The following is a 23,935-nucleotide window of genomic DNA, read 5'->3' on the forward strand; positions in this document are numbered from 1 at the left end:
GGTAATGGCATTATTCCTTGTGCTTTATCCGACCTCAATGCTGGTGCCTTTCGATCGTATACATGAGCACTCGGGGTCCCGCCATATTTACCACTTCGTTTGTAATGTACTATTTAGTAATGTTTGTTACTGTATGAAATAGTAGACTTTTTTGGTTCTAAATTTGTCAATGGAAACCAGTTGTAACACAAAATTTTCTTTTACACAGAAGTCAAATGTTTGTGACCTATTTTACTTAAAAAAACGCCGTAGTACAGAACTGATTTGAATGACGTTGTTATATTAGTTAGACAATTCTGTATTTTATTACATCATTATCTGGTTTTTAATGTTAAAAATAAGTTTAAATTGCTACGGAACGAGATACTATCCGACTTATTTTCTTTAATTACTTTCTTAAGCATACAACTTGCAAATAATGACTTTATTTGCATCCTGAGAAAGACTAAAGTTTGCGATTTGTGTAGAAACAAATATTCTGCAGAATTTTAAGCAGTCGTATTAAGAATCCTTTTCTACTAGATCCTTCGTAAATGTGGAACAATAGTTTTATTATTCTTGTTGAAAGTTTAGTAAATCGGGTCACGGATGGCCCTTTTGTGCCCGATCAAATCTCGATATCGGGTCGCATTCCTTTCCGTACATCGTTGCGTAGAAGTTGGTAACATCATTGAGAAATCCGAAGACTAGCAAATTTCATAAAGGTAATTCGCATAGCGAAACTGTCTGGCAATTTGATCTGCAAAGGGGTCCGTCTGGCCTCGGCACCTAGATTTACATTGATCCTTTGGTGCGCCGTCGGCGAGGACCAAAGTCTTAAGATAGCGCATCTGCGCTTGATTTGGACTCGCAACTACAGCAAAAAGAGTCGCAATAACTTTCAGACTAATTGAAAATTTGTTCAAACATCACCAACGCCAATTAATCTAAAAGCGTCTAGCTCTACCTGATGCAATTCACTAAAGTGGATGTATTGTCTTTTAGAGTAATAAATCCGCATATTGACTATAATTAGCTACTGGGCTTGATTGATTTGAACGTGGTTTGAGGAGATTAAACGGTTTGCCAATAAATGGACGCCAATCTACTTAATGCAAGTCTACGAAACGTGGTCAAAGGGTATTAGCTTGCGGTACGTTAGCCAAACACCAAGATGTTTTTGCTGGTTCTATCCTTTGATTCTGATCAACGATCGGAATCTTGTATTTAGCTGCCAAAATAAATATAACATTTAGAGAAATTTATATTGCGCATAAAGCTTAGTCTTTCTTTCATGACAAAACTTTTTTTAAGATATTATTAATGAACATTTAAGACTTTATTGAGGATCATACTTCATTTGTTGTCTCCGGTTAAGCACTGATAAGCGTTAGAATGGACTTGAGAAAGATTTTGTAGAGTCTGGAAAACTGCTGACAACGATTCTCGGGTCTTGCACTCGTTAAAATTTATTTCTAGTGGCATTTAAGTTCGTTATTTAGTCGTCTATAAGATGAATGACACTTTTTTATTTGTTTTTATTCTGAAAACTTTTTCATTTTCGACTGATCCATCCACTTGGAAAGGAAACTCTTGTCACATTATTTTGTTAAGCAATATAGTCTGCTGTTTAACATTTAAAATCTCTATAATTTCTCTTAATACCTGATTTCCATCTTGTTTGAATAATTATCCGAGTAATTAATTCAAGCAAAGTTACACGGAATATCCATTTTCACGTTTCAGTTTTGTCATTTTAAGTTGTCACGAATTAGTTTACGTTTAAGTATTGTAGTGCCTGCTGTACAAAATATATTTGTTTTATCACCAATTTATGTACTTTGGAATTACAAAAATTTAGTGCAGACTTTTAAAACGCATTATTACTATTTGAAAGTCCATTGACCATAATTTATAGAAAAGACCATTACTAGAAAAAAGCAAATGGACATTTTGTGTAGTCGCATATTTGTTTAGTTTAGGTAATGTGCTAGGAAAAAGATAAATGCAAATAACTTGTTTTCGTGTGAAATGTGATAATCCTCTTCTCATTTTGTTAAGATGGATTCTAAAAAATATTTTTTATTTGCGGTGGATGTTACTGAACAAGTGGCAACAGATTATCTGCTTTTGGAGAAGAGGTATCGAATCGCAAAATTCTAACAGGTATCAAAAAAAAAAAACATAGACTGTGTCGATTCGGAAAAATCGAAACGAAAACAAGCATCACGACTGTGATAACGGTAGTAAACACATCACAAAAGCTTCAGATAAAACTGGAAAATTGAATAGTGAGGCGTCCGGGGAATATAAATTTCAGGTCGGTGAAAGCGTTTCATCAAAATCTTCGATATGATATCTCTGTAATCCCATATTGGTGTTTGCCGGTGTATTCTGTACGACTCGACATCGAATAAAATTCAATTGACCGGGGAATGATCAGGCAAAACAGATGTTTTGCAATGCGGTAAATGGAATCAAATGACGCGTTTCAGACACAAAAGGGACGTAATTTCGGGCCAAGTGCTGAAATGGGACGCAAGGGCAACGCCTAAAATATCAAATTAGGAAAAATGAATAAAAATATTTTCTAGTTCGGTTCAATATTTTCAATTTCGGTGTTTTATATAGATTCCAGCCAATTTTGGAAATTTCTCCAAAAAACATTTTTCTTCGTGTTGTTCTCAGATGTTGGTTGCTTGTATAAGTCTGTTTGGTTTGATGAAAATTCCGTTAAAACGGATGCGCTTTCCACAGCAATTGAGTTATTTTCTAGTTGTAGCTTGGCAAGATGAGTAAACAGCGCTCTCTTTGGGAGCAAACAAGATCCATGCAAAGGCGCTTAATTGCCGTATATACTTTTGCTACCACATGCCAAAGTAATCTTTGAAATGATGGAATTAAGAAAAGACGAATATCAAAGCGAATAAAACTTGATATTTAGTGAGCTCTATGTTATAATTAAACTGCATTAGGGCTAACGAAAAACCGTTTGAGATTCTATAGAACGGGCATACTTAGCTGTTTAGATATGGAGATAGTATCTACTTCAAAAACGAATGAAACCACCGTAAAATGAATATTTAACTTGTCATAATAGATGTGGAAATGTTCCAGAGGAAACCTTTATCGCGCTACAGTACAACCCCCATTGTGATGTTTATATTTAATTAGACTCCGTTCCCGTTCTTTACATCGTTTTGTAACGACAAACGATGCATCGTCGACTGATAAAAACTCCAAATGAATACAACGTCATCGCCCCTATGCCTCTCCAAACCTAATCCTTTCGAATAAACTCGTGATTCTGACGGTTTGCTAATTGAGATTATTCATTCAATGGATCTTCTACAAACATCCAGAAATTGCCCCGTTTCAACATTTTTATGATTTACAAAACAAACACCTACGCATATAAGTGCCAAAAAACGATCCAATATTAGTTAGAAATGCGTTTCTCTCTCTTTTTTTTAATCAAATGTTTAGAAAATGAGAACTGTGGTACAAATTCTTTTATACTCCTAATTAGTGTGTGTAGTCGTTACGTTATGTGCAAATTTATGACTTTTTGAGGTTCGATCTCCTAAACTGGTTTAAAATATATATTATGAGTTTTGCATGCAACCAGTATTTTTACACCGTATATATTGCAGTGTCACCAGCTCTATTTTTTGGTCCTTTTCCCAACGGAGAGAAAAGGGAAGAATGTGTCACGTCTCTGATGATTGATTCGTGGCGTCCCAGATGTTGCTCATTCGTATTCCGGTTTTCGCATCTCGCGTAAATAGTTCATTAGCGATAAAGTTGTCTCGGAAAAGACGAGGCTTCGTCTAATTATACGTTAACGTGACAATAACGTGAGTTATAAAGGTTCAACTTACGTTCCCAAGAGCATCCGTACAGCTCCACACGCATGCAGACGGTCCTCGGATGCTCGCTGTACGGAATAAATCTAACTTTGCTGGCGATGAACGGCAACTCCAGACGCTGTCTCACCACTAGATAAGTGTTGCTGTTGCCAGTTAACACCTGTAAGAAATCACATCTAATTGAGTTATTAAGTCGGCGTTTAATTTTAAGTAAGGGTTTAAAAAAGCAAGAGATGGTGTTTTATAAAGTGATGTATACTCGAGTATTTTAATGGAAAAACCATGTTGCAAGGACAAAACATCCATTAAAGTTTCTTTCCTCAACAAATAGCAATCCAGCTCAAATTCTCGACTTGTTGAACACGGGAATGTATGAATAAGAACAAAAGCGATTATTTTTTGACGGATGTTTGGTGTGCGGCCTGTATTTCGTATGGCATATTTTGAGACAAGTGTTGCTTTTTTTAAGTAATGAATTGCGTTATTGCCTCGTGTTAAAACACAAGAAAAAGCGTCTGATTGTAGCTGTGTTCGAATCAAAGTTCGGTAATAGAGCAAAAACCATGTACGCATACAAGAGATTTCTGCTGATGTCTGGGCACAGAGGGAGGTAGTGTTGTTGATTTCTTTTCACTAAATTGCAAATCTTCTTATTGCTTTGTCGGTTGCACAGTTGAAAGTATCTTGTGAAACATATTGACAGTAGACAGGTCGTAAACATTTCATTTGGGCTTTTTAAAATGGATTTCAGGCTTGATGATGCCTGAGAGACGACCAGACGAGTTCATTGAACATAATTTTCAGTCAGTTTGGTAACAAACTCTTCATTACTAATAGGTAACAAAAAAAACATTTTATTGTGTACATACATAATATACATATGTTTACATTAATTCAAAAATGTTGAAAATTACAACAAATTGTTTTCAACGCAAATTAATATGCATTTATGGTCCAAGTTTATTGCTATCGTGACTACAATAATTATAGTATGTAAATTTTTTTAGTGGTGTTCAGCCATGCAGTTTTGTATTTAATTACAAAACAATTAATTAAAACACATTAACTATCTGAACATAAAATATAAACATGATTTTATTACTATTGACAAAAATAATTTAATTAATACATATAATTAAGCTTTATCTAATGTTTTGAGAAATAAATTTTATAGTTTTTTATTAGAAATATCCAATTGTTGTTCATGAGTTTTTGGTAAGTAGACACTTATTTTAAAAGTATCTAAAGTAGGTATGTAACTTGATATAAATTACGAGACCATATAAAAATTAAGTTGATTAATTTTGATCAACAATTTCAAAAAACGAATAAGGGTACAATTTTGTCATGGAGCTAAAACTTAATGATCTCGTCATCTAATAAACCTTCCAGACGAAACAATTAGAAGGTTGTTTTTCCAGCTTTGAGAGCAATAAAATTATTCCTGAACGTTTAATTGCAAAAGCATTCTCTTGTTTTATTTTTATTTTATTGCAATATCATTACACAAATACCGAGAGGGAGTTCCACAATCAGTATCAATTTGGATTCGGTTTTGTTTACTAAGGGTAGACAGCTGTTGCACGAGTGGTTTGAATAACGTATATAAAAATAACCGCATTGCGGTGGGGCTTAGTCATGCATTTTTACATAAAATGCATTTTAGGGACACCTGTTTTACCGCATCGAATCCACTCAATAAAAAAACATAATCTGTGACACTGGCGACAGTCAAATAGCATGAGTTATTTTATATGAAAAATATAAAAATTGTTGACATGGAGCTTGGCTTTATTAAATATTGGTAGCTCAGACGACTGGGTTTCATTTATCCAGCCATTCGTCCGATTCGTCGCATTTATTTTTAATTTTAAATTAAGAAGCAGTGTTTCTATTCAATAATAATGAAAGTTCAAACCATTAATTTACATTATTAAATATGCAGATATGCTGGAAAATGATAAAACTTTGTATTTGTCGATTATTCGACGCCGTTGTTTCGTATTTCAAAAACGTAAAATAATTCCGTATCACGAACAAAAGTAAAAGAGTCTAATAATAATTATACTACAATTTATTTTTCTAATTTAAAAACAGAAACTTAGGCACTTTTAGCTCCTCCGAACTATAAGATAAGTATGTGATTTATTCCCATCTTTCTGGAAGTAAATTTTATTCCTCCCGAAAAAACTAAAAAATTTGGAGAATGAAGAAGAACAATTTTTTCCTATGGAGTTTTTTTGCTCAAAAACAGAAAAAAAAGCTATTTCTTGAGTGCTTTATTTCCCTCTTCTTTTGTTACACCGCACGCCACTGATTTTAATATTAAATTTTGTCAGATGTAATTGAAATAATCTTTTCATCGCATATTGAAATGCCGCAAACGCACTGAATAAGATTTTAATGAATGAAAACCTAATAATTTCGTTGATTCCACGATTTCCGCTATTATTCTGATTAAAAAGTATCCTTACCTTACTTCACAAAACAAAATAAACAATACCAAATTATAATTGTTCCGAAATTTTGTAAACAACGAAAAGCCCGACGGCCAAGTCCATTGTTTGGAAAGTTTACCCTTTTACAGGAAATTTTTACAGAATTTCAGCATCGACCTTGTTATTTTTAGAAGCTTCCTGCTCAAAAAGTACTACACCGGCTACAGTCCCAAGAAGAAATAATTTTCATTCTACGCTTGTGGAAAATTCATGCAAATATTTATACAAAACGTCGCTATATTGTGACATAGTAATTACAGAGGCTTAGGTGGTGTGGTTATGGTCATTGACGAAACGAGAATTACGATTGAAAATGTTAAACAGATAATTTGTACAAATCCCAAAAATGTGTAACCCAACAGGGTAAACTTCATTTAATGTTTTGTTGAAAGTTTCTGTTGTTATAATTCAAACTTATTAGATAAATATTGATATTGATTTTTCTTTAACGAAGATCGGAAAACATCAGCATCGCCTGCCGACGCAAATAACACATCCTATCCGAAGCAAATAAAGGAATTCGAGATCCAACAATGAACAAAATGCACCTATAACATCGAACGCTATTATCCGCAGTATCATGCTGCAAATTTCCCTCGGGGAACAAACGGAACTCGAGCAGGGTATGATGAAACGGTAATGTGTGCTTCTGCCCAGTACAGAGCAGCGCCACTGCCACCAGTTACACGTCAACACGACCTACCTCTAAAAGTACGTTTTCAACGACTACACACCCTTTCTTCTCAATTTTTTATCATCAATGTTACGGTTATTATCTGGAAAATACGACCAACATGCTATGTTATTTATGAAGACTTACGGTTTGCGAGTCGTTGCAAAACAGGTAATTTTTTCAACGTTGGTAGTCACTTGTTATACTTAATTAAGGGGTTGTCAGCGAGTGGAAATACCATGTTTAAGAGGTTGTCGGAGGTTTATCACAACGCTAACAAGCGACACTAATTTGCAATCTTGATGTGGTATCTAAGAACTGGGTTAAGAACTAACGAAAGAGAAATAAATGTTGAAAGGGTTGGTCGATGAAACAAGCAATTGTTAAAAATTTTGCTCGTTTTTTTTGCAAAATATACATCCACAATAATCCCAGATTTTACACTGTGAAGTAGACTAAAATTGCTGAAATCTGGTTTATTTAAAAAGTCTTATTAAAGCGACAATTGGAGGGTTCAGAAGCCAACCAGTGTAATTCAAATCATGGAAAAAATGAGGTTGTTAAGCATTTTAAAAAACATTTCTATAAAAAGCTTGCAAAGATGAAAAACAAAATTTTTATTGAAAGAGAATTGATACTTTAAAGTCAGGCGTTACGTCAAAGATTTAACACTACAGTGTCATCTGAACCATATAAAAAATATATAAAATCATTTTGAAAAAATTGTGACTTAGACTAATTGGCTTCTGAACCCTCCAATTAAAAGGTACTTCCATTGCATGTTAGCTGCCGGTATAAATAACTGAAATGATCAACGCGAATCCCCAGACATACAAAAAAATTTCAAAACTTGGATGATACTTTCTTTACTTCTTCTTATTAAACACCCGCTGTTATATTGTTGAAGAAAAAAAAGTATTCCCCGGTGTTTTATTAATTTTTTTGAATCCTAATTTAAATACCCTTTTAGTTTCTGTTTAATTTTTTTTTTTGGAATTTTCTAGGATACCTACATAGATGACAACTATACAAAAAGGTTTCGAAAGTGACTCCAACAGACAATGGTTGATTTTCATGGTTATTTTTTAGCCATTCATTTTGTGAATGTCTCTGCACACAATTTAAATAATATGAGCGCTTTTCCGTCCGTTTTCGATCTAAAAGCGAAGATTTAACAACATTCTGGTGTCGTCAAACCGGATTGCAGATGTACAAGAGGATAGTTGTTTGAGTGGAAACAATCAATGTAAGACCTTGATTTTAATATGTAGGTGAAGGGCGCTGAAAACAAATGATTGGAGTCGTTGAGTGGAAGATGACACCGCTAAGAGTACGAGACATTCGGATGATAAGACTGACAAATGGTACAAGTATGATTAACGAGTGCGAGCTTACGCATGATGATGTGGGTCGGTGCTTCCAAGAGAACATAATCTCGTATGTGCTGGAACAATAATGTGTTTTGTAGCGTGTTTTCTCTTGATGTATGGCAGCCAAGCATACCATCAAAAGGAATAAAGACGAAAGAAATTAGTTTTGTCGGATGCATTGTGCGAAGGGAAAAAATTAATTTCGACTTTAAAGTTTTAAAATTTGCGACGGTAAATTACGTAGGAGTGTGAAGAACCTTCAAGAAAATTTCTAGATGTAATAAATTTGTCAATATATATCTAAAAGCCGCAGAAGTTATACATTTTAGGCACTGTGAATTTAATTAAAAGTTTAAAACTCCATGGCGTAAAATACAACTTGAGCAAATAGATTTATGACAGTTTATAAGAACGTATCAATGGTCTCTCAACGACAAATTAGTTTTAAACTTTTTAATCAACTTGTCGCTTACGGGCTTAGGATTTAAATCGCTTAAGTCTTACAAATAAAATTATAAACTCGTCCGTAATATTATTACAAGCGAATTACAGTTTTCACATTTCTTTCTTAAGAGCATTACGAATTCTCTTTTCGAACAGAATATTCTTCGCGCTTTGGAACAGATAATAAAACACGAACTCGTTCCGGATCGACTAAAACAAGAATATTTCACTTTCGAAGAAAAACTAAACTCGAAAAAACTACGCCAGTTAACTTCTACAAACTTTTTAAAACAGTACACACATTTTATAAGTTTCGTTACAATGTTATTGAATTCCAGGAGCTTAGGAGCATCGGTCCACTTACCCCACTTTTGTGAGGTAGTTTGCCGCATTCAACCGCCAAGGGAATAAATTCAAAACTTTAAGCTTATATTTCGTTTACATTTCAAAGTTACTCAAGGTTAATGATCTGACTTTAGGATCATTAAGTTACCACCTTCACAATCATCCTTTCTGTTTCTAAAGCTTCAGACACAGTAATCAATCAAAAACTTTTTAATTTGTATTAAATAGTAAAGCAATTTTTCGATCCACAAATTTAGAAAATCATTACAGCGAGGCAATGACTGCTTCAATGTTCAAGAAAAAAGAAAACGCTAACTTCGGATCGAAGCTATTATCCTTCTTAATTTATGCAAATTATAAATAGGTGTCCCTTAGTTAGAACGTCCATTTCTGGTGTAAAGTTATGGTATTGCAAGACCGAGGTTAAGGAACGCCTCGAGGGACGTTTTCGTCGTGAGTGTATAATCGCCTTCAACATCCTAGTTTCCCAACTTTACCATAAGCAGCGGTTAACAATTAGTGTCCCGCTTTATTACGGTTGTTCACATTGTTTATTAAAATGGATGTTTTAAAGTTTCACAGCGACGGATACTAAAATCCGCGAATAAATCTTCATTTCGAATCAGAAACCGGCAAAGTATTTACGTATTAAGATAAATGTTCCGTTAGGGGATGCCGCAGTTCCCTTTTTAATATTGTACGCTATCCACGCTTGGAAAGATAAACGAGTCAAGAGCTATTTATTGATAATTGTAATTAATTATGATATGTGGAACTAATTACTGTACCTTCTCTCCTCGGGAGTCTTTATAAATGACCCATTGGTTTAACGAAGCTCTCCAGTACTCTACTAAAAAAGCTTCCGCGTACTCTTGACCCTGGCCGTTGCCAAAACGGCCCTGGGTCTCCGTCCACGTCACGAGGTGGTTCTTTTGCAGATCCACCTCCAGGTACTCGCGCACCTCGCTGCTAATCTGGGCCTTCGGACACCAAGCACCCCCGTTCTTCTCTTGTCTGATCCTGAAATGAAAATTTTAATTACTTCTCAAAATTTCAACAAACATCATCACCTATAGGTTTAATGAATCCAGGTACCTGATGCAAACAATGTTCGCTCAACCGGTACATTACGAATCAAATTAATTGTTAACGTTATTTATAATTCACGTTGTAAACTTTTTACAACTGATCAATACAATAATTGCGGGGAATTTTAATTTAACTGGAAAAGTAAATCGTTGATCACGTGCGTATTACTCGGGCCTACAATAGACTGTCTCTACATGGATAGGAACTAATGATCTAATAAATACCTATTTGATTAGAGATTGCACTCCAATTCCCGATTGTCAGTTGCGGTTGCTGCTGTGATAATGGATGGCAACAGGCTGATTTACCCAGATTACAATATTGTGATCTTCTCATTAACTTAAGAAGAAAAGGGTCTTTCATTTCGAATTCATGGTAAGTTTCAAGAGAATTGGGCTGATGTAACAGCCGTCAAATTTCGCTCTATTAAAATTTTATGTTAGCTAAACAATAGGGCTGTCCGGTTTGTAGACCGAGTTAATTAGATTTCCGATGATTACCTGAACTTTAATGATGGCGAAAATTAAATGACGAAACGTGTAGGTAAAGATTAAACGTTTGACACATTTTGTAACGTAAAATTAATCCTTTAATAGAAAAAGTACTTTTAATGCCTGCTTTGTTCCAAAACATAGGTATTTTATGCTTCGAAGTATTTAAAATGAAGTTGAATAAATTTTGTTTCTAGGTCATAAAGTTTTCATAAAAATGCATAATTGAAATCTTTCTCAAACAGCGTTCTGATAAAAAGGACAAATATCCTTTGACCCCTTCGAGCTAATTTTATTCTTTAATACTAACTTGTTGGAAAACTTAAAATTAGTTAACTTTAAGAAGTTCTGTTTCAATTAGCTACTATTGGCACGTCACTAATAAAGTTTCAACTTTAAGGAAACTCAATCTGAATTGCATATTAATCCTCTCTGTTCATTTGTACCAAAAAGTTTTTTCCTGTTTATCTAAATCCCACTTATTTGTCAAAATTATTTAAATCAAGGATAAAACATATTCTCAGAAGCAACGATTTAAAGTCCAATTACGCTTGTGTATTTTAGTTTAATTAAATATTTCTCGTAGGTCCTGGACAGTAGGTCGATTTATTGCGGTACATAGTTTCACAGGTAAGCGAATAGTGTGAAACGGCGCTTTATTTCACTCTCTCTAGATATACATCGGTAGTAGCAGCAAACAAGCTACCCCAGCACATATTGCCTCTTATAGTGCATACTTTGCAATTTTCTCAAGCACCGAATTCACTTATCGCGACACTTAAACTATACTATCTGTTTGCTTTGTGGCTGAGAGGTGTCGCAAGTTATATTACAGGCTTAAGGGCGGCGGTTTGTAATTCATATCGGTATTGCATTGACAGTGTAATTCCGGGCAAAATCCTCCTTCCAGAGGAATTGCCTGGGAACGAGCGCAAGAGCATGTCTCGTTAAACACCAATACACCCTGTCTTTATGCCAACTACAAACGAGATTATCATGTCATTGTTCAGAGGGAAATTGAGGGGTGGTGCAAAATTAGGTCAAATCCATAACCTGCGGTCCCCAGAGTTCCACATGGGACCACTGCTTTTTCATGTGGATAACAACTACCATAAAAATGCAACTGCTAATAGGTTGGAAACTTGGACCATCAATTAGAACTAGTTTAACGATGATCGGAGTTTCCCGAGTTGGGAACACATTACTGTAGCAAATTAGAGCGGATAAAGTTTCTTCGTTTTTTCGTCGTATATTTAGTGTGCGACCACAATAATAGTCTCCAACCTATATCTAGAGCGAGAGCCGCTGCCATGAATAATTAATGACCGTAATGGATTGAAGACTCAAGACGCATAACAACCTCCCTGTCCGAAAGATTATTTCTAAATAGTTTACCGACGAATTATTTGTCCCGACTTCGAGAGTTTCTAGAGCACAAACGTTGTTTTGTTGCTTCCATCTTTTGTCCCATTTCATGGAGTAATTAATCGACATAATGTCGATGATGCCACTGTTCACTGACGTCTCATTAATTAACATACACGTCGGTAGTACAAAGCTGCTATAGTTTTTACCACCATGTATTGTATAAAATCACCGCTGTCTGCGGACAAGATTTTTCGAAATTTGACGCAATGATCATTAAACAATCGACGTGATCTGAGATACTAAATAAAAAAAAATGACTCCTTTTTGGCGCAATATATTTTTGCCATTTTGTCAACTGACTAAAGAAAAACTATTTGGAATTAAGTTTACTTTCTAAAAAATAAGTACAAATTATTAAGAGTAGGTACCTACTAAAAATGTCAATAAAAATTATTTTCACTGCCTCATATTTAGTGGTTAGCAGAAATATAATTACGCGAAAAACTTTATTGTTTCAGCGTTAAACACTGAAAACAACAAAGAGAGCTTAATTATAAAATGTAAAGAAACAATAAAACAAAGAAATCGTACGAAATTTTAATTTTATCAAAATCTACGTAAACCTACTTGTGAAATAAATTAGGACTTCACTAAGTATGTAGAGGTATAACAGGAGAAAAAAATTGTGCGTTACACTCCTTACAAAAAATGTATTAATAAACACTTTTGTGGTTTTCATTTGTACCCTCCGCACGTTTTCCGAGTTTTTAAGGGCATACAGAAATTCCCACTTGGCAAATGTCATGCATGAAATTGAGGAGAATAAAAGGATATCACTTTCAGGGTTGCAATGTTGTTAATATAATTGGCGAGTGAAGAGACAAAAATCCACAGAATAAATAAATCCTTTTCATTTGGTTGAATTATTTCCCAGGAAGTCATGTACATGTGTTTTGTATTTCTTTGTGCCTACAATTCGTCACTGAAATCTCCTTATTTATTCTATTATTTTGGCGTGAATGTGTCTGAGATAATCATCCATTTATGTAATCTCTCGCAAAGGGACATTAGCTTGATTGGTCGTAATGTATGAATAGATGAAGCATACACATGTTACCGTGTATGAATATGTTTGACCAAGTGGCTCTAATCCATTGCAATAAATCTTATTAAGGCAGGTATAGAACAGGTCGGCTATAAATATGAGATGTTCATAATGTAGATAACGCCATAAATTAGAAAGATGCATTCATCGCATCAAAGCTACCACCGCAGAAAGCCATAGACCGCCGCGCCGGGGCTGAAAACGTGTTTCAGCGTCTTTTCACGCATTTGCATCCGAATAAACACTTCAACCTCTTTATGGGCTCGAGACGCGTCAAAAGTGACATAAAAATTCACTTGACGCTTACTCAATTCGTTCCGAAACGGCAATTTCGAAACAATGTAGACAGGTGTGCCCCTAATCGTAGATGGAGACTTTGTTCACCAGACGGCGGTGAGCAAGAACCACCAAAATATTTTAAATCCAAATGATTAATAAATTCATTGAATTAAATTATAAGAAATAAAGGAATTTTTATTTTCTTCAAATTTATTTTTACGCCTATACTTGTCGCTGAGATATCTGACTTTAAATGAAAAAGGATCCTTTTGTCATTGGTCATCAATATCTCAGCAACCAATGACCACATAGAGAATACCTGTAAGAGTAGTGTCAAAAATGAAATAAATGTTTTATAAGATCCTTTTATAATTTGTTGAAAAAAAATTTTTTACCTTTAACAATGATTTAAAGAAAACATAGTCTAATCCTTGTCAAAATAGTTAAATTAAAAAAAAAAATACGAAAACAAATTCAAATCAATATTTTTGATTTTTTTTAAATTAGTCAGTATTAATTGATTTTTTCAAATTTAAAAAAATCTAAAACATTTTTTTTTTTTTTTCAAAAATTAAGCAGTTCATTGTTTCTTAAATGTTTTTACAAATTTTCAAAAAAAAATCAAAAAACAATTTTTGTGTACCTACATTTTTTTATTTTTTTAAGTAACTGATGCAGAATTGTTTTTTTTTGATGAAGATTAGGCAACGTTCAGAAACAATATGTGCAATAATTGTTCCTTTCATCCTTTTGCAAAACTTTGACAAATCGGTCCGAGAAGACGGTTTGATGGATCGATTTAAAAATTAGAAGGGCTATGGGGATACATTGAGCTGTAAAAACACCTGAAAACAGTCTCTCTATCAATATTAGTAAATACGCAGTATATTTACTAAAACAACGTAAAAAGTTTTTTTTTTCTTTTCTTTAATTCAATGTTAAAGGTGAAAAAAAAATTTTTTCAAAAAATCATAAAAGGATCTTATAAAACATTTATTCCAGTTTTTTTTCCAATTTGGTTGTGAAAAACAAACATTGTGATATAGCTGTCAAATATGCTTCATTTTATCACTACTTATAAAATATGACATTATTTTATCACTAGTGTTAAAAAGTGTGACATAAAGATAACAAATAACACGATTTTCATAGCAACGCCCCGACATTATTATGATTTAAAAAAATTATTGAAATCACAAATTTAAAATTTGAATTTGATGCCTTTTCACAACAAAATTGGAAAAAATCTTGTATGAAACATGATGCGAAATGACTCTTTTTTGCAAAAAAAATATATATTTTTAAAAAAATCATAAAAGGATATTGCAAGACATTTATTCCAGTTTTTAAGATTACTCTTATATTCTTTGTGTGGTCATTGGTTGCTAAGATATCGATGATTAAAGCCAAAAGCATCTTTTTTCAGTTAAAGTCAGATATCTCAGCGACAAATGAAGTAAAGAGAATTTGAAGAAAGCATATTGAAGGTGCTATGTAGACTATGCATTGCCTTAACTAAAAAAAATTCTTCACGTCCATGGACCAAAAACAAATACATAAAAATTTAGAATTTTTTTTCTCATGCCAATACTTAGAATTTTTTTGTGTTTACGGTTATTAAACCGTAAAAAAAATTGCCGAAAGATTCCAAAACTAGAAACTTCAAAATGGTTTTAAAAAAATCTAGATACGACCATTTTTCGATAAGTTGCAACCTTTCAAAAATTACCAAAAAATTTAGAAAAATTATTTGTTCCTTTAATTTTTTAGAGTAGTGTATTTTATCTTTATTCTTTATCCTTGTATCTTCAACCGTAGCGTTTTGAAAAATATGAAACAATTCGGAAATTTGTAGTTGTTTCAATATTTTTGTTATAGTTTTTGGTAAAATTTTTGTTATAACTTTATTATTTACTAAGAATGGTTTATTAATGTTTGATCTGTCCGTAATTTTCCTTTAAATATAATTTTCTATTTTTTTTATTTAAAAATATGGACGCGTTACTCATAGACTATTGTTGAATAACAGTAATGGATTGACTTGCTCTTTTCAAAATTGAATATAGAACTATTAACATTGCACAAGTATGTTTAGCGATATAAAAAACAGTGTATATTTAATTTAAAACAAATCCTTGAGCGCATTCTAATAACGTAATTTATATAGTACCTAAAAACTAGTTTCCACTAAATAAAGCTGCTATTTTAAATTAAGTACGTTTATAGTAGGTATTTAGTTTTAACTAACATCAAAACTCCTATTTACTTCACGATAGTAAAATTCATTTGTCCTAGAAAGAAAGTTTTTTTTTTCTTTTTGGTGAATGCAGAAAAAATTAAAGCTTATATCAAAAAATAATTCAAAACTGCGTTAATAATTTATGTGTAATTATGCACACCTAGAGGCAGATACAATTTGCAAGCCGCGACGTGTGAAGTACTAAACTAATTGGTTCGCTAAATTTTAATCTAGTGAAAGTCATCTCAGAACAATTAATTAGCTTGAAAGCTCCTATAGCTTGCTTCAACAAATTCTGCGGGTAGGAGAAAGATTGTTTCTGTGAGTTATTCCCGCTCTATGTCTCACCGGGCAAATCATCCTTGAGGAACAGTTCGAGAAAACTCTAGAGTAATAACGGCAAAAATAGAAAGTAACGACCCTAGCTGGAATGTCCCCGGTAGTAAAACAAATGACTTCAATTAGTTGACCATTCGTCCACCTTAATTCCATCCTCCTTAGGGAGGGAATCGAGGGCGCGGGTGTACGAAGCGGCAGGATATTACTCCTGGATTCGGATATGGTATTGCTGGCTGTTGTTATGACAACAGGGATTATTTTTGGTCCTGAATATAGTGCGCGAGGGGCCGTCACTGATCCACAGGGGAATTTCAGAGAAACTGAAATAAATGTACACCTTCGGTTGAATAAGCGGTTTATAAATACGACAGGACGAGCACAATGGAAAAAGCAAGTTTTTTCACGAAATATTACCTACAATTATCGCAAAGCGACCACTCTGCGTCATTAATCACGATCCGATATGAAACAATTAATAATAATTCTTCGCGTAATTGAAATCTCTGCTTTTGAAAGGTCAATTAAGGAGCGACGACCGGGTCGGCATTGCAAAAACAATGCGCTGATCGGATCGAATACATAGGAAAATCATTTATCAAACATTCGCTATTAATATAATTTTAAACGCTTTGTGACAGCGAGAAGATTAAAGGGCCCATTCCAGACACAAACAATTCATCAAAGTAGCCATATACGAATTTCTTTTTGTCAGAGAAATATGTCGGAAAGCGTTTCTATATGAAATCGTTTGACAAATCGTCCATCTCCCATTCAGCCAGAAAGATACAAGACGAATCAATTGAATAATCCCAATCCATTCCTGGGAGCAATCACGACTTCTTCCATATACGTTTCGATGCTTCTGATACAAACTGCGATGCTGTTATCGCCACGAGATCTTAAATTACCTTCGCTCCCGTGTGTTATTAGGGTTTACTTAACTTGTAGCGGGTTAATCGATTGGCAATAATAACCCTTCGATAGCTAATTAAACGCAATTTACATTCACGATTCTCACAATTTTCGCCGAAAAAAATCAGTTACAAATAAAACATACACGGAGAATAAAAAGTTGGAACCAAGGGTTTTCTTTTTAAACGACTTGCCTTCAAAAAAATATAATTATAAAAATAAAATGACAAAAACCCTACAACGCGTTCGGCGATGAAGCAAGTCTTGAAGCTAATGAAGAGCACTTTGAATATTTTCTGCGTTAGTTTATTTAATTATTGCGTTGTTTTTGTGTACTGAAGAATGAAATCAGTAATTAAATTCATCAAGTCTGACATTGTTTATAGCAACCTTTATATTCTGCAATTTAACAAATAATGGATTAATTTTACTACATCAGCAAATTAAAAATTAAGAAAATTTTTTACCAACAAACTAACGCACACATACACATGTGAGTATTTGTGTGCATCTTGATTTGTGTGAGACATCAACGTCTTTGTGTAAGGGCATTAAAGATCAATTTAATGCTTAACTATAATTAGTATGCAAAAACAAAAAGCAAACAAAACTGAATCATAAACAGAAAAAATGCTTTGTTTCTTACTTGAGAATGTAGAGCTTTTAAGTTCTTTATTGAAAAAAGTTATAAAACAACAAACTCAAAATTTAAAGGGTATTTTTGTTGAATTGAAAGTTAATTAAATATGTATAAAGTGACTCCAAAAACGATCTATAATTTTTGCATTAACGATTAACTGCAAAAGTGGTCATCTTGTTTAAAAGCCCTTTTGTTTTTTCTAATTTCGTTGAAAACATATTAAAGTAAAATAAGGTTGCGCTAGGATAATGCGCTTTCAGTGTATGGAGCGTTACTTTGTAAGAGTAAACGACCATAAAAGTTGAATTTATGCAGCAGCAACTTTTTAATCAGCTCGTTATAAGTGGGCGCAGGTTAAAGAAAAGTCGAGGTAATTTAAAAGTTCTGTCAACGCGATGCTCCATTTTAAAAGTGTACTAAATGACCTAAAATCTCGGTAATCTTCTGCCGTTGGTCCTTATTGATGACAGGTATTACACCGCTGGCCGAAGGATTACTTCGGATGCGGGATATATTGCCTGAGCTGTAATGGCGGTTTTCTTTCAATAATTCTTCTTATTTTATGTAAAAGGAAGCGGAAACGTGGGAAAAATAGAGTGATGTGGCAGGTTTAAGAGCACGTTTCTGAGGTCACGACGTCGAAACGGGTTAAATCAATGCTTTCGAATAAAGATACGTTGAAGATTTACAAATTGACAGAATTTTCGATACGGCGGTTATTGCATTTCTTGCTCCCAGGTGTGCCAAGTGACGAATAATAAAGAACGACATTTTTAGCTCCCCAGAACTTTTACTACCGTATTGAAAAATTACTAATTAATCCCAGTTTTATATCGCCAAAGTACACAAAGCGTGCGGCTATTAATACTTGTTCCATCAGAGTAGCAGGGATTTGGCGGCAGGGAAACAACAATAAGGTCCCGGTTCGCCACCCAAAAGAGATGTTTTAATATTCAAAGATTAGAACATAAATATGTAAATAATCGTTAAAGCGAGGCACGCGCATTTGACTGATGATCGGCGTCAACTTCGAAACCACTAACAAAGCGGCCGTCTGTCAGACCGAGACGAAATATAAATCATCGAAATGAACAGTCCGTGTCTTTTGAAATTCCACTCATTACCGAAACTCCAAGAGATAAGTGTCAGCTATGATCGAAAGCGGTTCTCGCATAGACGTCCTTCAAGACCCTCAGGTGAACCGCTGTATTCTGCGAGCTGTGCGCTTAATTTATTACCCTCGACTTCCCGAGATCAAGAAGAATGGCTGCGGGACGAATGAAGAGTTACAGATGCTGTGCATACTCCAGGTTGGGGCATAACTCACTCCTTCCCACTTCCTCTCAAACAACTTATATTAAATCAGCGAAAAGTTAACTCGCCTCGACTTATGAATCTCGACTTAATTAACTTCGCAGAAATCATTGATCTTCTGACACTTCTTTGACTAAAGACTGCTTTACACCATCAAAACGTCAAGATTCATAATACTCAGTATCTTTGTATTAAAAATGCGTGTAAATTCACTGCAATTCGACGGCTTCTAAACAATTATGTAATCTCTTAATTATCTCCTTTATGGAAACTATAGAATAACCAATTTATTTTTAAATGCTTAACTGTCACCACCAGATGTTTATATGTTACGATTTACGTTATAAGTCTGGTAGGTCAAATATTACAGTACGAATGAGATTTTTAATATTGAAATAAAATGTTGTAAGAGGCTTTCCAAATATACCTAGTAAAGTATTTCGTATTTCGTACTGTAAGTGTAAAAATAAAAAATCAAATAACAATCCAGTGCTATTGTGTGGTTACACTTACGACTTTACGTAATAACTCACTTTCCGAACTCAAAATGGAAATGGAGCCGAAAAAATTAATCTACCAGACAGTAAAAAATTAGAAGTATTTAAAGCCCTTAAATATTTAATTTTTCCATTTTAATTTTGTGTTAATAATTACAAAGCACTTGATCAGATTTCAACCGCAAATTTCGATTACAAAGTCGAATGTCAATCAGATTTCCATCAGTCGGTTGCCTCGAATCCCAGCTTCGCGATTTTAAAGAGGGAATCGCTTTTAGAACCCCTCAACTATCATGAGCTGATCTGAATTCAGAATAGGGACTTTGAAATACTTGAAAGTGCATCAAAGAATTGAGAATGAGGAAAGAAATGCAATAAATAGGAAATGTGTTGCGGGAAAACCGACTGAACGAAAGTCTCGTCAATTTGTAGATTTTCCGTTGATATCAATTGCGACTGATCTTTATTGATAAAAGTTGATTTAACTTACTCTTAAATGTCTGTAGGGTATTTTAAGTAGAACGTCGTGAATAGAGATGTTAAAAACATAGCATTTTGATTCATAAAGTCAAAAGTAACGATGTTTGATGCAGTATAACAAGTTGTCAAATAAATTTGTTGCAAAGGTAATTCGGGTAGAAGTCGTCCCAAAACGACCATTTGCTTTTATCCGAAACCGGCCTCACATTGTTAAAAGAGGATCGTCGTTGGCCACGATTATTGTCAGTTTGGACCTTTTCTTCGGCCATAACCCCACGAAAGAATTAAGAAAGTGAATGAAGTTATAAGCGCCTCTTGTTGATATAGCCATTTGACTCGCATCGTGATTTAGATTATTATTAGTTGTAATTGTTTAGACAACAGTGCAACAGGTGTCCTCCACTATCGCCCTTGAGGTATAAATATTTATTCGAAAAGCAAGTGCAAAACGAACACCCGCAGCGCAAACGGAAACACTGACGAAAACTCGTTTTGTAGGAAAATGCGTTTTCCGTGTATAAAAGCACATAACCGCGCGCACGACCAACTAGTGGCTGCTTTCTCTCGATTTTTCGTACAGCTCCCCTTTTTGTGTGCGTACCACTGTGCAAACGGAAGCGAGTTTCATTTGTCTCTAGGTGTGCTGACAAAAAAACGGATGGTCTTCTCTTGGAACGCACGCAACGACAAAGCAGGGGAATCAATCGACGTCTCCACGTCTAATTCTTCACGTTGAGCAATCTCGCCATGAAGTTGTATTGGACTTTAAAGTTTCCAAGCGGGCCAAGTTTAAAGAACTTTCCAATTTGTTTACATGAATTTATGCATCTGCCTTTCATTAGAGCCAAAGCCTGATTCAGATTAATGGGTTTCGGCATTTCTTTTTCATGAGCTGCTATACCGAACTCAACTTATGCAAAACTTCCAAGATTTACTCCTGATTGAGAGCATCAGATACCAGATTCAGGAGATAATCAGAAAACACCATCTACACTGTTTACAAGACATAATGCAATTACTGGGTTATTGGAGTCTAGGTGGTGTTTCAGTGTTTCAGGCGTTCAGGTGTTACCATGACTACGCGCATTGCAGCATACGTCATCCTCGAGCTGAGCACTGCAATATGACAATTTAAAATCCACTATCGGCGTCTTCTACGCTATAAATTCATATGAACTTTCATAGATTTATGGGAAAACAAAGTTCCGCGTTTCGTGACATTTGTTTAGATTTATCGTTGGGCCCACGCAGCCCTGTCATATCGGTATATTACTCCCTTTTTGCAGCGTTATACCATCATTTTTGCTCGAACCTATAATTTATATGCGCGACGCTGTCGAGATATATTCTCATTCGTTAATAATTTGTTGGTAAATAGTCGTGTCTTTTACTGCCACTTTATAATATCCAAAATATACCATTTTTTTTTAAAAACTATCAAAATTTTAGAAATTGAAAACCATAGCATCAGCGAATATTCATAAATGTTTCAGAGAGAACAATAATAAATTATTTCTACGGTAAATTACACGCAAAGTTTGTATTTTACAGATGTAATATAACTCTTCAGTAAAATACGTTAACTAACATTTAACTGCATTATTGTCTTTATCTGGAGGTAGAGAGCCAATAAAATTAACAATCCTCTGTTTATCTTTCATACAACTAAAATTACCTATAACAAGTCTGAGAGCGTTTCTCTAAAATGTATTCCTCTCGGCACAGTATGAAATACTAACTGTGCTAATCTGCTATTGAGCAAATTTTTTTTTAATTTTTTAAAATTACATTTGTAAACATGTGAAAGGAAAGATTAATAATAATTCTTCAATATAAAAGAACTAAATAAATAAAAAAAAATATCTTTTTTTTAGGCAGAGATAGAACTTTTTTACTGATGTATTGTACAGACTAATCGTATACAAAAATGTTTGTGTACAAAGTCAAATATGCAATGTTGTAATATTATGAGGTTGATATAAAAGTTCAATTATCCAAGTCCGTACTAGTTTACTCCTCTAGAAAGGATATCAAACTACCTATTTCGCATATTTCTGAATAATAAATAACACAAAAAAAGATACTTGAAAAATTATGTTTTTATTTTTAAAAAATTTAAACTGGTTGGTCACTTATTTAAGTTACTACTTATTTAAGTTACTAAAAATTAGTGATAAGTTAATAACTGAAGGGTGGCAGGAGTCAGTATCGCTGTATCTTAAATATTTATTTAGAAATTATCTAAACTCAGTAGTATGTAATACCTTATCGAAAAAAAATATTTTCCTCATTTTGTTTATCAAGTAATTTTTGTTTAAGTACTTTAAAGATTAATGACATTATAGAACCATATTTAAAAAAAAATTATATTTAAAAGTCTTCTATTTCAATTTTTCTGATATCACAATTTCTCAATTTGTGCACACTGTATGAGCACTCTGTATGTGCACTCTGTAGTGTTTGACACAACTTTACGAGACTTGCGCCTAATGTACTCAAATACAGAGTGTTTCACATAACTTTACGAGGCTTGCGCCTAATGTACGCACCCAAATATACAAAAGTCACAGAACACTGGATACAAAAATACACATTTAATTATTTAATTTTTGGAAACCCATGACAGTAGTTGTCAAACTAATCACTGTTTCATTAATAGTCATAAACTGCAGTTTTTCAGAAACAATTATCATTTGTTCTATCAAGAGACGGCATGAATATGATTGTAGTTTATCTATCTTAATCACTAACTAACTTAAAAACGTTGTAATTTTTTAAAGGGTGAACAAACTAGAAAAGATTATCCAATTTTTCAAAATTTGTAATCGAGTTCGTATCGGAATATGTATTATTGATTGCATCTTACAGGAGCAGGCCTCGTAAAATTACGTGAAACACCCTGTATACAAAAGTCACAAAACACTAGATACATTTAATTATTTAATTTTTGGAAACCCATGACAGTAGTTGTCAAACTAATCACTGTTATAAAATAGTCATAAACTGCTGTTTTTCAGAAACAATTATCATTTGTTCTGTCAAGAGACGGCATGAATATGATTCTAGTTTATCTACTTTAATCACTAACTAAAAACGTTGTAATTTTTGAAAGGGTGAACAAACTAGAGAAGATTATCCCATTTTTCAAAATTTCTAATCGAGTTCGTATCCGAATATGTATTATTGATTACATCTTACAGGCGCAGGCCTCGTAAAATTATGTGAAACACCCTGTGTTTAGCTGACCAGTTTTAGACAACATTTTTACCCAGATTTTGGTTTGCAATTTGGTCAGCAATTTGTCAAGCGTCTAGAGTGTTGTAATTGAAACTAAATTAAACAGATTAGTTGAAATGCTCAAGAACCCTTCCTCGCACACATTCAATAATCCTTCATTAAAATCACTGTGAAACACTTTGATAATTGGAAAGAAGTCCGCAGGTGCATCTCATGTGATTGATAGTTGGGGTGTGGAATCCTTATCCTCTTAAAGGCGAAGGGTTCGATCGTTCCCTCTGCTTTCCTTCCTGTATCAGCGTGTGTGTAAGAATTGGAAATGTTTTCGCACAGGAGGAGTGAATGGGACGCACCATCGATCGCGTGAAGCAGTGACGTGTAAGGACTGCTGGTGGCGGCGTCGTGTTTACTTCGATAACGAACTCAGTATGCGTGACACGTCGGTGGAATTGCAAGTATCAAACGACTCTCGCTTTCCGGCCGAAGTCAAGACAAAGAGAGATCCTGGTGCATGGTCTGTATGGGTGGAAGAGCGGTTTCGGTCGCTGCAACAGCGTCGAGTGCGTGGATCGATAACCGGCTCGAGCACGCGCCACATGTGCCATTATCCGGGACCGGATTAACTCGATATGAATAACCGGAAAACTGTAACCCGGAACAAAATGGAAATTGGGCTCGATTTGATTACTCCCGGACAGATTATGTTTTTCCAGTTTCTTCGAGGGGAGAGAAAGACGCGACAAACTTCCTAATGTATTCGATAAAAC

General features: G+C 34.2%; 1 protein-coding gene across 4 annotated transcripts in view; it reads right to left on the bottom strand.

The window, feature by feature from the left end:
- The window catches only part of LOC123014656 (epithelial discoidin domain-containing receptor 1-like), a 168,336-nt gene that overhangs the window by 39,489 nt on the left and 104,912 nt on the right, over positions 1-23,935 (bottom strand). For all 4 annotated transcript variants that reach the window (XM_044413876.1, XM_044413873.1, XM_044413874.1 and 1 more), the window contains 2 exons: positions 9,967-10,198; positions 3,861-4,008 (listed from right to left, as the gene is read on the bottom strand). In XM_044413876.1, coding sequence (XP_044269811.1) covers positions 3,861-4,008; positions 9,967-10,198 — 380 coding nt within the window. The remainder of the gene's footprint in view (positions 1-3,860; positions 4,009-9,966; positions 10,199-23,935) is intronic.

Source organism: Tribolium madens, unplaced genomic scaffold (assembly GCF_015345945.1).
Source record: "Tribolium madens isolate multiple individuals breed KSU strain unplaced genomic scaffold, Tmad_KSU_1.1 Scaffold_97;HRSCAF=244;Tcas5.2_LG3a, whole genome shotgun sequence".
Lineage (NCBI taxonomy): Eukaryota > Metazoa > Arthropoda > Insecta > Coleoptera > Tenebrionidae > Tribolium > Tribolium madens.